The sequence below is a fragment of the Rhamphochromis longiceps genome, linkage group LG10 (assembly GCF_057381845.1).
Source record: "Rhamphochromis longiceps isolate RC_006_pf linkage group LG10, R_longiceps_female_GT1.1, whole genome shotgun sequence".
NCBI classification, from domain to species: domain Eukaryota; kingdom Metazoa; phylum Chordata; class Actinopteri; order Cichliformes; family Cichlidae; genus Rhamphochromis; species Rhamphochromis longiceps.
In genome coordinates this window covers 25,573,102-25,593,575 of record NC_140566.1, presented here as the reverse complement: position 1 = coordinate 25,593,575, position 20,474 = coordinate 25,573,102, and the positions used below count along the sequence as shown (strand labels likewise).

Here is a 20,474-nt window from a genome sequence, read left to right as displayed (position 1 = left end):
AAAGCTTGTGCAAAAAGTAGCGGCTTATAGCCCGACAATTACGGTATATCAGCCTACATATACTACAGTCAAATAGGATAAACCACAAGAAATTTATGTTTCAGTCTCTAAATCAGCAGCTACATTTAAAGATCACTTGTGTTAGTTACATGCACTCAGCACCAGTTGCGTTTTCAGCATTGATTTATCGGTTTTAGTTTGGAGGTTATTTGTGAAAGAAATTGTGGTATATGGCAGTGGAAAATCAATTACTGCACCTATTCTCGTGCACCTTCTATAAGGACTTGATTAGCAACCCTTGATTAGCATATTGATTAATGAGTCCTCCCCATAGGGTTTTTCTTGATATATAAAGAAAATCCAACTTCTAGGAAAGCAGTTGTTTATAATTGCTACTTGAAGCTTGGGGAAATTGTAATAAATGGAAGGGTTGAGAGAGTTGTTCTTGCCAGTGAGTATTGCTGGAACATAAAGCTGCTCCATCTCCATCTGATACTGAGACATGTTGGAATTTGTCAGGCTTTTTTTTCCATTTGAAAATAATCAAAGTTATACCTGTGAACGTATCACCGCTTCATAACGTGTATTGCCAGAGTCTGATTCTTTTTTTCCTTTTTCCTTTGGCTGCACTTCATTAAGCCCGTTAAGTGGCTTGTTGCTGCACTGATGAATTGCTGTTAGATAAGACAAGTCTCTTCTTTCCAAGCAACAAACATCAGGGATCATCTATTGAATGTGGATAGATGAACTCTTGTAGGAGAACAGACAGCGATTCAGCTCTCCTTTCCTGCTCCTCTCCTGGTTCTCTTTGTGTCCTCAGGCAGTATCATCGAAATGTCTTCTCATCAAACTATCTCTGTCTCTGTATATTGAAACCACGATGCTGAGCTGGTCTTCAATAATCACATTCCAGCAAAAAGTTTTGTTGTTGTTTAAAATTAGGAGTTTGAGAGAGATGTATAGAATGAAAGTGGGCGCATTCGTGAAAGATGCCTGGATAGCAACACATTTAAGAGATTGAGGAGAAAGCATATTCAAGTAGACTTCATAACGGGCACTGCTTGGCTTGAATTGCCCTGTTGTTCAAATTGCATTCCCACAAAATGTCAGTTTCTGTGGCGGCAGTGTCAGGTTCTTGTTTCGTGTGGGTGTTTAAATGGCATCCAAGGTGGAAGCATGTTGCATTCGGAGATGTGTTTGCACAGGCAAAATCTTTCTTATTCAGTTTGTACATTTAAACTTTGCAACAAAAAGTACTGAGAAATGCAAATATGAAGCCAACTGTGATACCAATACCATAATATTAGAAGCACAGTTTTTATTTTCAGTCTGCTCACAGTGTCGTGACTGCTCATTTAGTACGAAAAGCTATTGCACAGATAAAAATCCAGCCAGGTGATGCTTTATTTATTCATGTTTGTCAGAGACTCAACACGCCCCCTATTTACTGTAATGTAAATTGAATTCAATTTTATTTATTCACGTCCAAATCACAACATCGGTTTCCTCTTGGTGAATTATACTGTAAAGAGAATAATACAGAGAAAGCAGAGAAACACCAATAATCAGATGACCCTATGAGTAAGCACTTTGGCGACAATAGGAAGGGAAAAATGCCTTTTAACAAGAAGAATGTCCTCCAAGTTTAAATGAGCTTATTTCTGTGTAGCAGAGAGCTGCTGTTAAAAGCATATTAAACGTTCTTTTACATCGCTGGAAAGCAGTTTGTGGAGAAAAGACTGTGTAATTGTGAAAGTGACCGGTGTTATTATTCTTTTTCTAAGTAAACTAGTGCTAGTTTTGTTTTGTTTTCTTAATGAAGAAATCTGTCTCACAGTAAAAGTTTCTGGCCTTTGTGAACAAAGGAGTTGTGTAACATAAAGAAATAAACTTAATCAGTCTTTCTGCACACATACAGCATTTGTTGTTAGAATAATACCCCCTGCTTTTTATTCCTATGGTAGGTTACAATATAAGCTAAGAAGTACTTGAGCTTATATTTTCTCTCACATCAATGCAGCTTGCGTGCTCTCTTTTCCATGGATATGACTTGCTGCTTGGAGGTAGAGATATTAAATCCTCCTCCACCCTCTTCAGATTGTAACAGTGGTGTTTATCATACAGCCATCATTACTGTAACTCTTTTCTCCAGAAAAATGATACTTAGAAAATAATTTGTGTGGCAGTTGCATACTCTGACTCTTTTCTTTCGGGCACTTGGAATTGGTTGAAATTATTTTCTCCAATGGCTAGCATTTATTTAACTAACTGTTTGAGTTCATCACCTGTGAAAACTGCTTTTCTTGGTTATTTGGCTGAGTTTCTTCCCTGGTTTTTCTGCAGTAAACATTTTAGAGGATGCTGCGAATGTGTTACAGAATCCTTTCCTTCATAACAGCACAATGCGTCACTTTTATGAACTTTATCAAGTTACATGGGACTAGCCTAATGAAACATTTTTAGGGGAATGTTGTCTCAAAAGTATCTGTAAACTGACCTGGAAGCATATGACAGCAAAGAACTGCTAATGCAAGACTCTACGTGGAATACTCTTAATAATCCCATACTCTAATATTGTCTTATATATGAAAATATTATTTATAGTACATCTTATATAATGCCAGAGACATCTGCGCTATAAGCCATAGGGAATGCAAGTCAAGCAAACAGCCTCAGGCTCGAGATGCTGAAATGTGTTGAATCCTCTGTCTCCCCTATTGTGTGTGTCTTGTGGCATTTTCATAGTCTTATCACATAATCTGCAGGAGTTTCCAGTAAAAATACAGCCATCTAATCAGCCTCTATAACCAAAGGAAAAATGGCAGAGAAAAGCATCAGATCCTCCCTAATTGAGAAAAGCATCAGATCCTCCCTAATTGAAACCCAGTGGGTTTGCCCTATTTGCTCAAATGAAATTCTGGTGGTAGTTATTTACATTTCTCCACCCACTAAAAGCATGCAGTACTCACTATTTATGGCTTTTACTTGGTTTTTACTTTGCACGATCAAATCACAGTAAACGTCATTATCACTAAATTAATTTCCCCCGAAGCTGAATGTATAAAATATGGTGGCAAGCAAGAAGAACCCCGGTGAGCCACTGTAACAAGCGGACAGTATTTTTAGAAAGAAAGACGTAGCCTTTCTTTCACCTCTATGCTTGGTTTGATTCTCTAATCAATTGATCAAACAGCAGCACTCGAGATGATGGAAGGCGGTGCTGATGAGCACACTCAATTTTATCCTGCCATGATGAGGAAGCACGTCTGCAATTAAGATGGACAGATGGCAGAGGGAGGGAAGAGAGAGGGATAGAGATGTAGAGACAGAGGCAGAGGCAATGACAGGAGCTACTAAAACTGCTGCGTTTCTCGTGAGGCTCTCGGTCTCCTGGGAAGCCAAGAAGGCCTCGCAGTTGCACGCAAGTTTTATCACTGAGCCTCATTACCAGTGACATCCACACTGAGGGACGAGAATGCAGAATGTCACAACAATTCAATTGCTGCCTCGTATTGGCTTCTTCAGAAGGGGTTTTTGCATTGGAAGACGTGTTTCCGTTCTATTTTTAAAGCAGCGTGTCGATCTTTTTTTGTTTTACCCACGTACGTGAAATTGCATCTCGAGCCGAGGTACAATTCATGCACCTTGCGCTGTAAACACCAGCGATCGGTTATTAAAAAGCACGAAGCGCACACTATAATGCTGACAACTAAAAGCACGCCCATAGTTTGCACGTACGGGTCAGCTCGATTGCATCTAAAAGCAAAATTTGAAAAAAAGTATGATGTTTTTGAGCTCGACCATTTCACACGCCAAATGGTTTCCATTTATGCCATCATTAATTCATGGTTACCCGCTTTTCTTTTTACTTTTACATATTTCTGTTCTCATTTGTGTTGCATGGCACCTAATGCTTTCATTGCTTTTGACATCCGTTTAAATATTAGGCCGTAATATTGTCACAGATGTTCTTTTCTACCACTGCCATTGCTCAGTTATGCTACAGGATAATTTTCCTCTCCTCCAACATGTTCAGCACCTGGTTTGCTTAACTTTGAAATTTGATTTTTATGTACCTCAAAGCTGAACATAATTGCTCCTAATTTCATCATCCAAACGCTAGTTTAGCATATTTGGAATGCCATGAATGAAGGTGATGAGACTAACTTAAAAGTGCATCTAAATATCAGATTCACTGATAGAACTGGGAAATAAATCACAGTTTATCCTGCTGGTATCGACTGTTCAACATCCGGATAAACATTCCACTACAATATGGTGACACCTGCCTTCTAACAGCCTGCTGGCAAGTCTGTTTCCAATTAGGGTGATTAAATTGACTCTGGTACCCAGTTTAGTGAAAGTCCTCTCGTCTTTCTGTTGTCATCTTTCAAGCATTTTCTCTCATTCCCACTCTGACTCTCCTTTCATTCTCTTTCCATCTGTTCACCTTTGTTTTCTGCCCTCATCTTTCACTTAGCCTAGAAAAGAAAAGAAGGCATGGTAACGAATGGTCTGCAAAAAGCTGCAGAAAGGGCTGTTTTTGTCTCACTCCTCCAAGCCTGTAATAACCAGTTTTGTGTGTGTTCTCTGTTTGCAGGAGAAGGGGAAAGCAGACGGGAACATCGATCAATGTGAGTACACTTACTGTGTTCAAACCAAACAGCATTTTTCAAAATATGCCATGTTGTGCTCCATTACAAAATCTTTTTTTTCTTCTTCTTCTGTTATTCTGACATACACTTTAGTTTTCTGATTACTAGGAAATGCTGCTGGAAAGTAATTCAAATCTAAATGCCTCCCATAAAATGAACCATGCAGTCAGTTTTGGGCAAAGCTATGATAATGATGTAACTGTGACATATATTGCTCCACTGTACTATACTGAAGTGTTTGAAAGCATGGCAGATTTGCATTTTTGAAAGCGTTTCAGTTGTTGTGTTTATCAAGAGATTATTTAGCAACTAGCTGAGGGCCTGACAAGCATTAGCTTACAGAATTTGGGGAAAGAAAAGCATAGTTCAAATAAAGGAAGACTTTTAATAATCATAATAATAAACTTGACTGCACTATGTATTGCCTTCCTTCGTGAACTCTAACAAATAGAAAGTAGAAGCACCTGAAGTCACTCATTCAAAATGACACCCTGTCAGTAAGCTAAAAAATATAGTTGTCAGGTTAATAATTATGGCTGCCAACCCACTTTATTCTCCTGTCAGAAATGAGTAAGTAATGTTTTGTGACTTGTGTGCTGCTTTACAATGAAGTAATTGCTCAGTTAGCCATACAAAGATCATTTACATTTTTGACCTTCCCTGTAAGCTTGGCTGTTGAGTTTTAGTAGAAGTACGGTTGAGATTTTTTTCATGGGCATCAGGTCTGGCTAATCTGTTAATCTGCCAAAACCATTATTTTGATCCTAAATCAATATTTGATAGTACTAGTTATCAGCCTGTATGTTTGTGATTAGTGAAGCTTGTCTTTAAGTAACCCTTCGCGTTTACCCGGCAGCAGTTTTTGTTTTTTAACCAGTGGACTAGTTCTGCACAGCTGTTCTATCAAACTAATTAAACACAATCAATACATTTTTATGTTTGCAATGCTACTGATGATTAAAGAGTGCCACAAGATAGTTTCATCCCTCGGTACAGGTAGTGAACAAGTTGTTGCAGAGACCTCAGATTTATTTTCTGGCAGTCTGCAGTGTTTATTTTACATTGCCTTTTTTCAGTGCTTTACTCTCTGTTTACTCAGTCCATTTGAGTTGCTGGCTGAGTTGTTGTGAAAGGTGTTGTTTGACACGTAGCTGCAATGCTCATGAAGATGAAGTCTTTTTGTGTGCGTGTGTGCGTGCGTGCGTGCGTGTGTGTGTGTTACAAATGGCCCAAGCATTCACACATGATATTCTGTGCTATTGGAGTCATGGCAGTGAGATTGAGCAGTTTGTATGGAAGTTACTGTAAAGGCAATATTTCCTGGCTGACTGCTTCCTATCTGACAAGCGACTTCATCTGTAAGCATTAGGCCCATTATGATATGCAGTCTGGTTGCTGTCTCAGTTATCTGTGCCTGCTTCTATTCAACCTAAACGTGACCCAGAGGATTTTCTTCGTATTTATCTTCCACCAAAGATGTTTATTAGCTGATTTCTTTTTTTCCCCCTTGAACACTATATTATGTGGCTAAAAATGACAGGCGATTCCATATGCTGTACCTCTCATCACAGATGTTCATGTTGACATATAGAAAGCACATATTGAAAAGCAGAGGCCCACGCTGATGGCTCATTAAAAAACAAACAGTAAGGTGGTTCTAGACAAAGTTAAACATATTTCAAGCTTTAGAAGTTTAGCGTTAATTGAATGAATGTGCAGAATAGTGTATAAACCCATCCATACGTCCATCCATTTCCTTAACTGCTTATCCAGTTCAGGGTCCAAGGGGCGGTGGAGCCTATCCCAGCAGTCATAGGGTAAACAGTGGGGTGTACCCTGGACAGTTGGTTGCAGGGCACATATAAACCCATATTGGCAGAAAACGTATTTGGTATTGTCAGTGGTAGACATTTGTTCAAACACAAGTAAGAGAAATGAGACAACTGCAGACCGACTCAGAGAGTAATTAGAAAACGTGCGCACGGGTGAATGTCTCTCTGAGAAGACAGACACACCGAGCACAGGCTCGCTGCTTTATTTATAAGGCAAAAATGGGTTACATAGTACTTCCTCTTTTAACAGTCAGGGAAGAGGTTAAACATTAAATCAGCTTATCTGATCTTTCACACACTGGGATTAAAATACTGAAGTATATCATGCTTATCTGACATCACAGACATTATAGGAAAGAATGCATCATTATATCATGCTGTCAAAACATCTCAAGCATTTCAGACACTTAAGTAAGGAATGCATTATGTTCTCTTTAACAATAAACTTGGTTAGCTGATTCTTCAACAATAGGCTTGGTTATGTGAAAATATATGAACACACGAAATATAAGGCACACTTGGTTAGAATATAAGGCCTACTTGATTATATTGTATTATAGAGATTTGGTTATAGTGTATAATGTAGAAAATCTCTTAACAGGTATGCAGTGGCAGGAAATTGATGGGAGCACCGGAGGATGAAAGTAATTGATTGAAGATTGTGATAATTTGTTACCAGTGCTCAGTGGTTGACTGCGGTCTCTCTCTCTCCTGAATCAAATAAATTAAATATTTACTCCTCAACAAGGTCACTTTTTAATGCTTCTAAATGAAAAACATACAAATAATTAGGATTGCATTGCATGTATTTGCTCTTGTACATTTGTACATTCAGTTATATTCACTTTTATGTGACTTATCAAAATAAAAATGGAGTTGGAGGGATTAGGGGCCTGTTTTTGACATATGTGATTGAATTAAATAGTGCCGAGAGTCAATTGGAACATTTGTAGTAGAGTGTTAGTTGTGCTCATTGATCTGATGAAGACATTATGCAAATGTATGCATTTTCTTTTCTGGATTGGCCACATCCTAGAACTGCTACTAGGTTTTGAATTAGTATGAGTGCAAGAGGCAAGCTTAAAGACATTCAGTCAGTCAGTCATGATGTACGAAACATCGGTGCCAGTTTTCTGAATGAAAGGGATGAACAGATGTTTTTGCTACAGGCAATATTGCATATGTATTTGTAGGAGTGTCCCTAACACAGTGTCAAATTTTGGGAGGAAAGTATTTAAAAAAAAATCATACAAGCATGATTTACTAAGGCTTGCAGTAGGTAATTTACTTGCATCATTCATTCAAAGCTGAAAAAAAAGATGTTTTATTTTGCACCTGATGATAGTTGCTGCTGCAAGTGTAAATTTAGTTAGAATGCAGGGAAAGGTGTTGTCACTGTTGGGGATGGATTGCTCAAATCTATGAGCATGATGTGAAAATTTTAGCTCAGTCCAAGCCCTGGGTATATTTCTGGTCCTCTGGAATACTGGTATTTTGATGAAACAGAGCAGAACTCACTTTAACTGAGCGGAGTCGGAATTAGCAAGAGAAAGACGTGCCTTGCGCTGGGTATTACATCCAGCCAAGTTATGTTTTCCTACAACAAGCTGGTGGCTTTGCTGTGTTTTAGTCACATTTCTACACAGAGCTCATTAAACAATGGTAAAAGTCTGCATATCTTCCACAGTCTTGCATGCGGAAAGAATACCATTCATGTTCATTTTCACTTCTCAGAGGTATTGGATCTGTTACATACCATATTGAAATGTCAAAATACAGCAACTAATGGTACTCATAAGAAGTGGGTTAGATTTTTATCTGAATGTTGCAATGTGCAATAAACTTTAATGAATCCCTTCAACATCACATGGAATGCAGGAAAAAAAAAAAATCAAGAATACTGAGTAGATTTACACACGAGGCACAGTAACAGTAACTTCACTAATATTCATATGGGTCAGCCTTTGAAGGTGAATAATGTGTATTTTCTTCTTCTGCACAGTTCAGATGTCACATAAAGACTTAGTTTGTAATATTTTGTTACCTACCTATCATACCTTCTCTGGATCCATAATGAGGTGTTATATTTATGCAGACACTGACTCTCAGACCCCACACAGTCCTCAGCCTCTTCTTAGTTTGCCTCTTTATAAAAATTTCTCCTTTGGCTGCCTCAGGTTGTTCTAAAAGCACAAACAGAGGGTAATGTTTATTTTTTTTATTTTTTTTGTAGTGCTCTTGTTAGATTGCATTGGTCGTTACTGAAATCAACTGCTGGGTTTTGTTTATAAATTAGTGCACTGTTAGTAGATTACCGGAAAACTTTAAATGCATTAGCAGATTTCTGCATTTATGGCCTCGTGTTAGTTTGCCCATCTTTGTAAATTAGGCCTATGTTGCTTAATTGGAGTTTTTGTGGGCAGGAGATTAGATTTTAGCTCTTTTCTGGTTGGTCAGTTTTTACTTTTTGGCTCATTGTAGTAGGAATACTCCCTTGTAGGACAAAATTGTTGTCTTCTGATACATTCTAATTCTTCTTCAGTTTGTTTGCAAGATAACCAGTTATTTAGCTGAATACATTAACATCCAGACACTTAATTTGTTATACCAACTTTTCACAATGACACAGGTTGTCAACCCTCTGTGTATAAACCTACCTGATACTGTAAATACTGTAAACTTTTATTATATCTGTTTTAAGATGTTGTGGTAACCTTAACAAAACATTACTGGCTTGTCACTACTGGTCTGACTAAAGTGACCCTATCCATGACTCACACTAGCTAGGTAGTTAGCTCACAGTAGCTACAGTAGTTAGCAAAACCCTTTGCTTGATGATAAAGAATTGGTAAATTAATGTCCGCCAGAGCAGATTATACTTAGTGACTAGGGGCAGTGTTTACTTTAAATTGATTTATTGTCGAGGCCCAACACAGTCAGCACTGGCCACCACCATCAGATTGATTGTTTATTTGTTTTCAATGTAGCTCAGTAATTCCTGGTCTTTCCTTTCTGTATCTCACTCTGTTTCTCTCCCCCCCTGCAAAGAAAAAAAAAACATGCCAAATTCTTAAGAATCGCTCTAAAGTTCACTAATTGTTAGTAGGGATAAATTGGTCTTTGTACCTAACACAATGTTGTCAAGGTTAGAGATTCTTCAAATAAGCTGACAATAGGAGTAGGGATGGGTATCGTTTAGGTTTTATCCGATACCGGTGCCAAAACGGTACTTTTGAAATGGTGCCGGTGCTTAAACGGTGCTCGAGCCGGTGCTTAAAGAATAAAAAACACAAACTTCGTGGAAAAACCTCTTGTGTTTTTATTTTTCCCAGTAATTTATTTTAAGCAAAATTATAACAAAGTTAGCCTTTTCTGTCAATAAAACATAACATCTTTGGTTGGAACCAGTGCTTAAACAATTGAAAACACAAACTTTGTCATGAAACCTGTGATGTTTAGCAGTTTGTTTTGCAAGAAGATAATCATATTAGCCTTTTATGGAGCTATACGGCATCGCGCTTGGCTGATGGCATGCCCAGCACAAGAGAAAACTCTTTCAGAAGGCGTTGATGAGGCTGGGACACAAGTATTTTTCTGATAGGGCAGATAAATTGGGGAGTGTATCCCTCTTACCCCACTACCAGGCCACAGGGTCTTGTCCAGAGGTAATTCCTGGCAGTCTTTTGTATATTTGAAACTCCTTCTGTACCTGCTCTGTGACTGAGGGGACTCTACCCGCTTGAGAAGCAGCCTGTTGAAGCTCTGTCTTCATCCTCAAACAGCTTTTCTAAGGGTGACTTCTGGACTTTACTTAGCTGAAAAACAACAAAAAAAGATGTGTGAGGTTTGCAAAATAAATAAAGATAACTTTTAGAATGTAGTGGTTGTGTTAGAAAAAAATCTGAAATTACATATTTTTCTGGTTTGTCCATGTCAGCATCATCCACCTCGCTGTGTGCTTTGGGGTCCTCAGTGGGAGGCTATGGACACACAGATAGTAAAAGAGCATTCCTTCAACATAGAAACTACATCATGATGCAGAAGGACAAGATTGTACACACACAATGAAAATACCTGCACAACTGCTGCTGTGGCATTTGCAACTGCTGCCTTCTCCAACCTGTCCCAGATGTCAGTAGCTGCCTCACCACCTAGCCTGCCTTTAAAACGTGGGTCCATCATCGTGGCCTCCTTCAGAAATTTCTGAAGGTTTTCATCCTTTAAGTAAAACAAGATATAACATAGGAGCTGATAATGAAAAAAGGTAACCCTATTTTTCATGCGCATTGACGTTGTCTGCAAATACAGTATATGATATCTTTTCTGCAGACTACCCCAGAATTTCTTTTATTGAAGAGGTGAAAACACTGTCTTCATCACATCGTCTGAAATGTGCCTCCAGCTTGGCCAGGATGGGGATGATTTGGCTGCATGTGGGTGACTTGTCACTTGAGACACACATGGTTGACGTGTACAGGACTTGCATGCACTTAATAAACTCCTCTGCCTTGATTAAATCAGTGTGCGTGAACCTTTCTAGCCTGTTGAAAAATATTCACAATGTTAAAGGTAACTGACGTAATTTAGCTCTTGCAAGTGATGCTCATGTCATTCACTTACTTGTCCTTCTCAATAGGCTTCCTCAGCTGTTGATCCAGAGCAGCTGCCTGGATTGCATCAAACTGCTCCATAAATCTCTCCACCATTAGGAAAAGAGAATTCCAGCGCGTCTTAACGTCAAGAATTACATTATGTTCTGGCAAATCTAAAGCACAGATAGACACAAACATATTTTAAATTACTATAACAAAGGTAATATGAATAACAATACTTCTTAATATGTAACTTCATGCGCTACTTACTCAGGATTCGCTGCTTTTCTCTGAGCTCAAGAATGAACGTTTGAGCCACACCACAACTGAACGGATTTTGGCACACCAGGTGGAAACTGCAGGAATGTCATACACCTTTTGTGCGGCCAGGTTGAGGGCATGAGCAAAGCATCTCACTTTTAAAAAGTCCAATTTTTTTCAAAGCAACATCCATGTTGCAGGCATTGTCTACAGTGGCAGCAATTATTTTCCCTCCCAAGTGAAATTGCTCCACAACGCTTGATATTTCTTTAGCGACAACTGGACCAGTTTGTGACTCATAAACTGCTTCAGTGCTAAGCACATTCTGCTTCATTTTGCCTTTGTAGATGTAGTGAACAGTCACTGTGAGGAAATGGTCCTGAGCAATACTGCTCCATCCATCACAGGTGATAGCGACCTTGTTAACCTGTGCCAAATTCTGGATGAGGTTGCTTTTCTCCACGCAATACCAAGCAGGTATAAGTGTGTTGGATTGATCATTCCTGGATGGGGGCTGATACCTTGGATTAAGGGGAGAGGACATCTCCCTGAATTAAAAAAACAAAAACAAATTTATAAAAAGAAAGTGTTTTTGACTTGAAATTTAATTCTTTTTTTCAGATAAAATAAATAAAACATATAAACCAGCTCCCAGAATAAACAGAAAATGCATTTGAATTTTCGTTAATTTTTTTTCTTCCAGATAAAAAATAAAAACATATAGCTCACCTTTTTATTCAAATATAGTTTACTTATAATATTTAGAGAAGACTTACAAAGCTAAGCAGCTATGAACATATTAACCTTTACAGTATTATAAAGTCTATTTTTTATGTCAGAGTAATACATCATTTTTCACCTGAATGATGGTGACTCCACCGTTGAAAATGGATGGAGATCTTTGACTATAAATTTTGTCACTGCCCTATGAATTTTGTCCACTTTTTCTTTCGTCATTTTAGCCTTTTTGGCCAGGGTGAAGGGAGTATCTGCCATCAAACAAGAAGACAGCCACATGTAACTATGAGGCTAAGATACTCACCCAGAGAAGAACAGGCGCTGCTGCCATCATCAGTTATCATTTCTGCTACACTGGCAGGGCTAGGGGCCAGACTCTCCTCTTCGGGTTCTTGGATGTTACTAACTCAGAGAACAGGCACAAAACCCGCAGTAGATGTGCTCGGTGTGATGTCTTGCTGCAAGTTATCAAATTCGGGGCATTTCTCGGCTTTTAAAAAAACGCTATGCGACGCCATGTGTTTCATTAGATTTGAGATGTTACCTCCTTTGCACATTATTACCTTTAAGCACTTGTTGCAGGCTGCTGAGTTTATATCTTTTGCTGTGAAGTACAGCCACACTCTCGAGCACTTCGCCTTCGCCATTTTAGCTCTGCTCTAAAAAAACCCCGTACGTACCTGGGCCCGCCTACTATCCTTGGAAAGGAAGTGATTGGCTAGATTTTTCAGGGGAAAAAAGCACCGAAATGAAGCACCGAATTGTGCGCTGCTTTTCGGTCTGGTTACTACCGCTTATGTCAGAACCGGTTCCACAATGGCACCGGACACCGGTACCAATCCCTAAATAGGAGGCATTCAAGGAACCTGCGCAGTAAGGACAATGATAAGTTAATGCTATGATATTGCTGGGTTAACAAAGCTGCAAGTTAATATTGAGTGTTTGGGTGATCCTCATTCATTTTAATTGTCACTGAAAGTTTGTTCAGTTAGTCCAGATTAGTACTGGAATACACTAAATTACACAAGTTATTAAGACTATGGATGTATGGACAGCAGAATTTCAAGCAAGGAATAAAAAGCCAAACAAATAAACTACATTATCAGCTTAGTTTTGGGGAAAATGCAATTTAACATTTAGTAAAATTGCATTTTTCAGTTTAGTTGTGCGGGAACATAATTTTCGAGGTGTAAAAAGTCATAAAATAGTCACCTGAGGAAGCAGTAAAAAACTCAAAGAAGTCAGCAGACATATTGTGGCTTTTTTCTGCACAGGGTGTGCTGATTTTCCTCTTGAGACTAATTATCTTCTGCACTTCTGTTTGCTAAACTAGATCAGCTGTCAAAATCAGGCAATTACATTTAATTTTCTTTTTTTGCTCTCCTTTTCTTTGGATGATGATCAACAGAGCTCCTTGGGATTGCCTTCTTTTCACTATTGACAGGTTGTTTCTTTCATTTTTGATTTTTCATTATATAAGTTTACCCCCACCCCCAACACTACTACCTGCCCCCCCCCTTGTCTACTTCACATCATTTGATGTAATCTTCGGCCCTCTTTTTCCATCCATATACCCCTACACTTGCAAACCTGTTTGTTTGGAGTCTACATACCTCATGTTCAGACAGTGGCATTAATCAAATTGGCCCAGTTGTACAGCTGAAACACAGATGTTACTAGCTTTTGTGCAAAGCTTTTGTATGTGAAGAATTTCACAAAGTTTAGACACAAATTCTCAGTAAATTCCATTTTTACTGGTTGGTGATGCAGAAACCATCCCTGGTCAAAATGTCACTGCCTGGGAAATATGTTATTCTGTGTTCTTTTCACCGAATGTTGTTTTTGCCAGTGGGATCCATATGGGGGAAAAATTGAATATTGCCCATTTATCTTCCCAGGGAATGGTGATTAATTTGGTCTTGAGTGCTTAATTTATGAACCTTTCCAAAGGCCTAATCAGAGTTTGTTACCGTCACAAATTAAACAATGGGAAGAGGCAAAGTAAGTTAAGCAGTCCTGTGGTTCATTTAGATTGTAATTGGGTGAGAATTAGATGGGACAAGGTTGACAGAGAGACTCCCTAATAAGCAGCAAATGACTGGGGAGGAAGTTGGGAGGAGAAAAAGTGAAAAGGGAGTGGAGGAAGCCCAGAGAAGGAGAAATGTGGGAGGGGTGGTAAAGCAAAATATGTGTTCAAAGTCATCTTCTACGTTAACAGAGTCAAGTAATCTGTAGCTTTTGGTTTAATACAACAAAACGACATGAGAGGATTTTAGCTTTGTGTTATAATTAAAACAACAGATGTGCCATTAATTCTTTGAATACCTTGAAACAATAAGATGATCAGATTTTGAGTCTGTGTTGGTGAGAGGAAAAAAAAGAGTGGTTTAAAAAAAAAGGCCTAGGAGATTTTTTTTTTCTTACTGTTAAAAAAATTGTTGGAATGTCTGATTTAAAATTTAAGCAAATTCTTTCATCATTGTGGTCTCAAAAAGCTGTAATAGAAGTTTTTTTTTTTTCGTATACGTCATACACACATTGCTTGAGACTTGTTCACCAATCACCAGTCGTAGGGGAAAAATGTGTATTTCCTTATTCCCTGGCTGGTTGGTGCGGTTCCTAGAGGTTTCTGGCTGTCTCTTGTTAAAATGGGTTGCAAAGAAGGTGCTGTACCCAAAACCTCTTTATTATTGCTTTAGTTGCTAGCAGAGCAGTAGTAAGACATAAAAGACATAAAGGTGCCAGATATTCACCTTCAAAGTAAACACTGTACTTCAGCACTGCAGCCAACACTTTTCAAAAGGTGTAACTTTCATTTTGAACCCAAAGCGTCTCCATTTCAGGGCTGTTTTCACAGTCTTAATATACCGCTAAGAGAGTAGCTGCTTGCTTGCGGATAAGTCTGGTTGCTAATTAAATGCTCTTTAGTAGAGGTTCCCTAGTGCATTACTAAAGATGTATTTATGAGGACATGAGCTTAAGCACTTGTTAACAGACATGTTTGATATTTAATATATAGAGTCAGCAATCAATTAGTGCCTATGTCTTGTGAAGAAGGTAAATCTAACTGATGTAATTAAAGACTGCTGTTGATGAGGTTAGATATGACTGTTGTCCAGTTATTAACAGAATATCTAGTATATTTAAAAGCAGAATGGACGATATAAGCCTTATTGTCATGTGTTTTGCACTGTTGAACTAATTAATAGAAGTTACAGGTGGCAATACCCGGCAAAGTGAGTAGGAGTAGTGATAGAATTTGGTTAGCCATGAAGTATAATGCATGAGGAGGGCAGAATAAATGACAACGTTATATTCAAAGTTGACAAGAAAACCATTAAATCGCTGGAAAAACAAACCCTGCCCTCACAGAGTCTATGTAAAACTCAGAGCATTATTTTCACACAAACCTTCACATGATAACTAATATGAAACAAATAGTAATTTAACCTGTGATTGTACTGGGAAATTGTATGTGTGATGAGTTGGGTATGCAGGTGGTCAGTGCTAACAAAGATAGGACACGCAAACCAATACCAGCATGTATACAGAAACCAGTTTGGTTTAAGCTTTAAAAAAAAAATTTTATATGTCTAATATTTAAAAGTTTTAAAAAATGTTGTGTCACACCAAAAATGGTTTTATATTTTTCAGGCCTTGTTGGACATTAAGAAAGTATTTACTTCTTTAATATTGTCTTTTCTATGAATTAACCCTAAGAAAAATATTGCCCTACCATATGTTGTTTGACACAAGAAATCATTTAAAATGCATTGAAATGCTATCCTCAGGTAGACTACACTCAGTGAGCGTTCCTACCTAATGAGAATATCCAAAAAGAATAATTTAATGTTGTAAGTTCACTGAGTTACATCGTAAATCTCTGTGAAATATGATTTCATTAAGCTGTAGAAGCAATAAAGATTACCGTGCGAAGAGTCATTGAAGGCTTAATCAAATCAATCAAACGAAACAGGCTTTGCTAAAATCACACCCACCTTTATAGACTTCGATACAAATTTAGAATATCTTCAAGTAACGTTATGAGTCATAAATCTCACAATTTTTGAATGGTCATGAGTTTAAATTTGATTGGTTAGGAATCTACTTTCCGATACGATTAGCAGCTGACCAAAGTTTCACACTGTGATAATTTTTACCAAAAAGATTTAAAGCCAAAGACAAAAGGTGGATTGTAGTGCCATGTTGAGCGCCTGCAGATACTGCTGAAGGGCTTACGGAGGGCACACAGCCTCTCCAGAGGCTAAGACGGACTGACAGTGGCACTCTGAATAACACTTACTATGACTAGGGCATGCAGGCTGCTTGGATACATGCATGCACACATACACAAGCCAGATTGCAGACAGAGCCTAAAAACTGTCATGTGGAAAAAGATGTACCAGGAGAATTGGCAGGCATAGGTTTTTGTTTAGGGGCTTTTCTCTGACTTCCTTTAATCTTAAATGAGCTTGAGTTGTATTATTGTAATGTTTTCCTATTTAGTAAAATACACATCCAGCTTGATACCTTTTTGCTTGCTCTAACGTTAGAATAAACAGCTATTTATTTATTATTTCAGCAGAAATTTGGTTTTACTCATTCAATTTTTGTGTAACACTAAAGTGTCCCAGCATAGTTACTGTTTTTTTTTTTTTCTCCAGTTGCTTGTTTTATCCTATGCATTAATTATCAGTTGATCAATCACTAATTGTTTGTGGACAACACATTTCACTTGCAAAAGTATCTGTTAAACAAATAGTTTATTTCTTCTGGTTAAGAGTTATCCTCACTGGGTCCACAATTAGTGCATTTAGTATTATGTGTAATCGAATACTGTCTTTCTCATACTGTTTGTGCTCTACATTTTTCTCAGTGGAGGTCTACTCCTGGATGATACTTGCTGCTGCTGTGTGATTGTAAGCATCACTGCAAAAACTTCACATCTATTCTTTACCTTCATCCGTCTGATTTTTACTGCCTTACACATCAACCACGGACGGCTTTATGAGCTGAGAACAAAAATGATTGCTTTTGAATTCAGATTATATGCCTCTGTGAGTAGCTCTCTTTTCCTGTCTTTCTCCTTCTGTCTTCCTTACCTCCAAAGCACGCACACACACACATTTGTGTTATAATACTGTTTGGTTTTTTTTTATATTTTTAATGTAAAAACTATACACACATCTGCATATATTCTCTTAACTTGAATCTCAATGAGCAAGCTATTCAGAAAGACTTTGGTGAGGACAAGGTGTATTTGCATACCCCTAGGGAAGTAGAAATATTAATAAGACTCTGTCAGGTCACATTTCTCTGACTGAGTAAACACATTAATGCTTAAATAGTTTCATATCCCAACATCATTCCCAGATGTACACTGTGTGTCAATTAGAGATTATTCATTTGTGAGAGATACTATTGATTTGTTAGAATCTACCTTATGAAGTTGTTTCAGACTGGTAATTTTAGGGATAATTAGTCAAGTCAGTCTTATTTATATAGCAAATTTAAAGCAACAACCAAAAGTAGCTGAAATAAATACAGTAGAGACGAAAAGCAAAGCAAAAATTACAGTAATGATTAAAAAATGTGATAAATGAATAAAATAGTGTAAAACCCTGGGATAAAATTACAAAGAGAATCAAATAAAGTAAGTACATAAATAAAATGTAGCAATAGAAACAACACTCAAAATAAAAGAGTGGTAAGAAAATCTGTCCTTGACAAAACCACGAGGCATCACAGACTTCACTAAAAGTCAATGAAAAATATGCAGGTCTTTAAAATTGATTTGAAATTGTCAGTTGTTGGGCAGGTTTTTATGTGGCATGGCAGACTATTCCAGAGTCGAACATGGTAACAGCAAAGGCCCAGTCACCTTTCGTTTGTAGGTGAGAAGTTGGCTTTGAGAGAAGTTGTTGGGAGGATTAACTCGGTGACCTGGAGGCAAACAATTGAGTTACATTTTGGAGTTTATTCACAGAGGGCTTTGAAAACAAATAATACATTTTTAAACTCAGTTCTGTATTGCACAGGTGGACTGTGCGCTTGATCTAAAACAGGAATGATGTGTTGCTTTTTCTTCTTTGTTAGACGTCTTGCTTCTGGGTTTTGAACCATCTGCAATCGAAAATCAAAGAAGTATAATTGGATTTAATGTCATTATTTTCTAGCACGAGTCCAATTCTCACTGCACCAAAACTGTAGAATCAAATCTCTACTAAGGTATCATAAAGACTTTAAGGAAATCTTTTCAAAACAATACTATGATTACTGCAGGACAATGTTATTACTGCCAGTAACCTTGGCATTTCAAAAGATACAAAGTTGTTCAAGTTGGACTTACATCTGGTGACAAAGAGGGTATTTACTCATTTTGTGTGTGGTTGTTTCTGACACAACAGAGTTTGCACGAATCCCTCAGTGGAAAAAGTAACACTGAGTTCATTACCCCACTGCTGCATTACTGTCAGATTGGTGAATATGAGTCAGGATGATAAATGAGTGCTATGATAGCTCCAGCAAAGACTGCATGTCATTGTGGTGACCATGTTGTTGACAGTAAAATGTGCAGTCAATGAGTCATGAGGACAGTTGCTACTAGGGAGAAAGTATCATTTGTTCAATCAACAGGCTCAGGGGAAGGCCAACACCACCTCGAAAACCTTCTGCTCTCTGTGAAGTCATAGATTTCAATAAGTTTTCTGTAAATAATCTGCAGATGCTTTTTTTTATAAGTATTTGGTTCTGCAACTTGCTTGCATAAAGGCACTTTCCATGGTGAAGGGGGATGGAGTTGGGGAGGGTGCCACAAAAAACAAAATTAGGTGCCAGGTATCAACACCACTGGGATACAATAGTTTTCTAATGATGATGAGCATCTGATATGCACTATAGCGTTGTTACTACAACATAGCATAAGAAAGACAGTACACATTTTCAAAGCGCTGGTGAAATCCTTAGAAAAGTCTATGATCTGAGACTTTTGGCATTTTGGGTTGTCTATAGAAAGTCTCCACACAATTCAGGCCATTTGCTGCACCGATCGTTGTCGCCACTATTTGTCACGGCGGGGTGCGCCGATGTGTATGGAAACAGGACCCAAAAGCAGATGATGATGAGGAGTAGTAAGTTTAAACAGAAAAGTGATCCTTTATTGAGATGACGGCAGGGAAAACCAAGAAACCAAAGCAAACTGTCAAAACACTACGAAACAAAACACTAAGAGGTACTAAGACCAAAAACTATAACTATAACTGTGGAGAACATAAACAGGCAAAGACGAAAACTAAGGCTAAGGTCAAAATAACAGACGACCCGACAATAGCATGCAGAAAACAAAGGGCTTAAATACATACAAGAGGTGATCAGGGGAAGTGGAGACACATGGGGGAACAGCTGACTGACATAAACCTAAATGACAGGACCAGGAGAGGAAAGCTAAATACAATGAACAAAGAACACATGACACTGTCAGAATAAAACAGGAAACACTAAAACTAAACATGACAACACAAACTTAACAGACCTAATACGTGATGAATAATACAAAACCCCAAAACATCGAAAACCCAGGAACAATAACCAATAACTGCCCAAACTAAAGGCAAATAGGAAATAACACAAAACCTAATCACATATCAAAAATGAGAAAAATACAAAAAGAACTCAGAGCGCTGGGTCGGAGACCCAGCCTGTGACACTATTTCACATCTGAGAGATCATTATTTGAGAACTCTTATATATCCTTAAACGAACAACATATCTATTTTTTTCCCTCTGCTGTCTCGATTAATATACCTTCAAACTCACTGACTGTCTGGAAAACTGGCATAAGGCATGTGGTATGATTCACTTCACTGTGTTCATGCTTATGCAGTTAACTGCTCTCAAGTGTGCCAGCAGAGGACAACCTCATCTGATGAGGAAGGCCACAAGATGTGACTGAAAACTTTCAAACTGCTAAGTGGATCTTGTGACTATGTCAAACTGCTATTTCAAGGTCTAGAATGAATCTTCAAGCTCAGAGAAAATGACAGCGTGAAGTGGCGACATTTCCTGGCCACCTTTCAAGCCTACGCTAAAGGACAGAAATGCCACTCCAACACTGGATGGTGTGTTACTACCCTCCTGGCAGATTTGTCTCTACAAGACTGCTTTAACACATATAGGCATATGTTGTACAGAGGCTACAGGAGCAGCCAAAAGAGCTAAATGTACCTGAAAAACCTGGGCTTGGCAGATTTATCTAATAACTTATTGTCGTACAGTATCATAGCACCCTTTATGCCTCATTTGCAAGCTTGAATCCCATCTGTGAGATGTATTTTCACACTCAGTTTTCAGAAGTCTCCTACCTTTGGTTTCATTGTTGTTGTTAAAAGATGATTTGT

The 20,474-nt window shown here is 38.1% G+C and overlaps 1 protein-coding gene and 1 pseudogene across 2 annotated transcripts in view; one reads left to right on the top strand and one right to left on the bottom strand.

Moving 5' to 3' along the window:
* fstl4 (follistatin-like 4) overlaps window positions 1–20,474 on the top strand; it is a 224,057-nt gene that overhangs the window by 18,918 nt on the left and 184,665 nt on the right. Inside the window, exon 3 of the mRNA XM_085421101.1 lies at window positions 4,601–4,634. Within this exon, the coding sequence (XP_085277227.1) occupies window positions 4,601–4,634 (34 nt within the window). The remainder of the gene's footprint in view (window positions 1–4,600; window positions 4,635–20,474) is intronic.
* Window positions 6,631–12,422, bottom strand: LOC146661000 (uncharacterized; annotated as a pseudogene). Its single transcript, XR_014913618.1, has 7 exons — window positions 12,383–12,422; window positions 11,350–11,888; window positions 11,108–11,252; window positions 10,801–11,028; window positions 10,562–10,707; window positions 10,399–10,467; window positions 6,631–10,302 (listed from the first exon to the last, which is right to left on the bottom strand). The product of XR_014913618.1 is annotated as an uncharacterized LOC146661000 (transcript).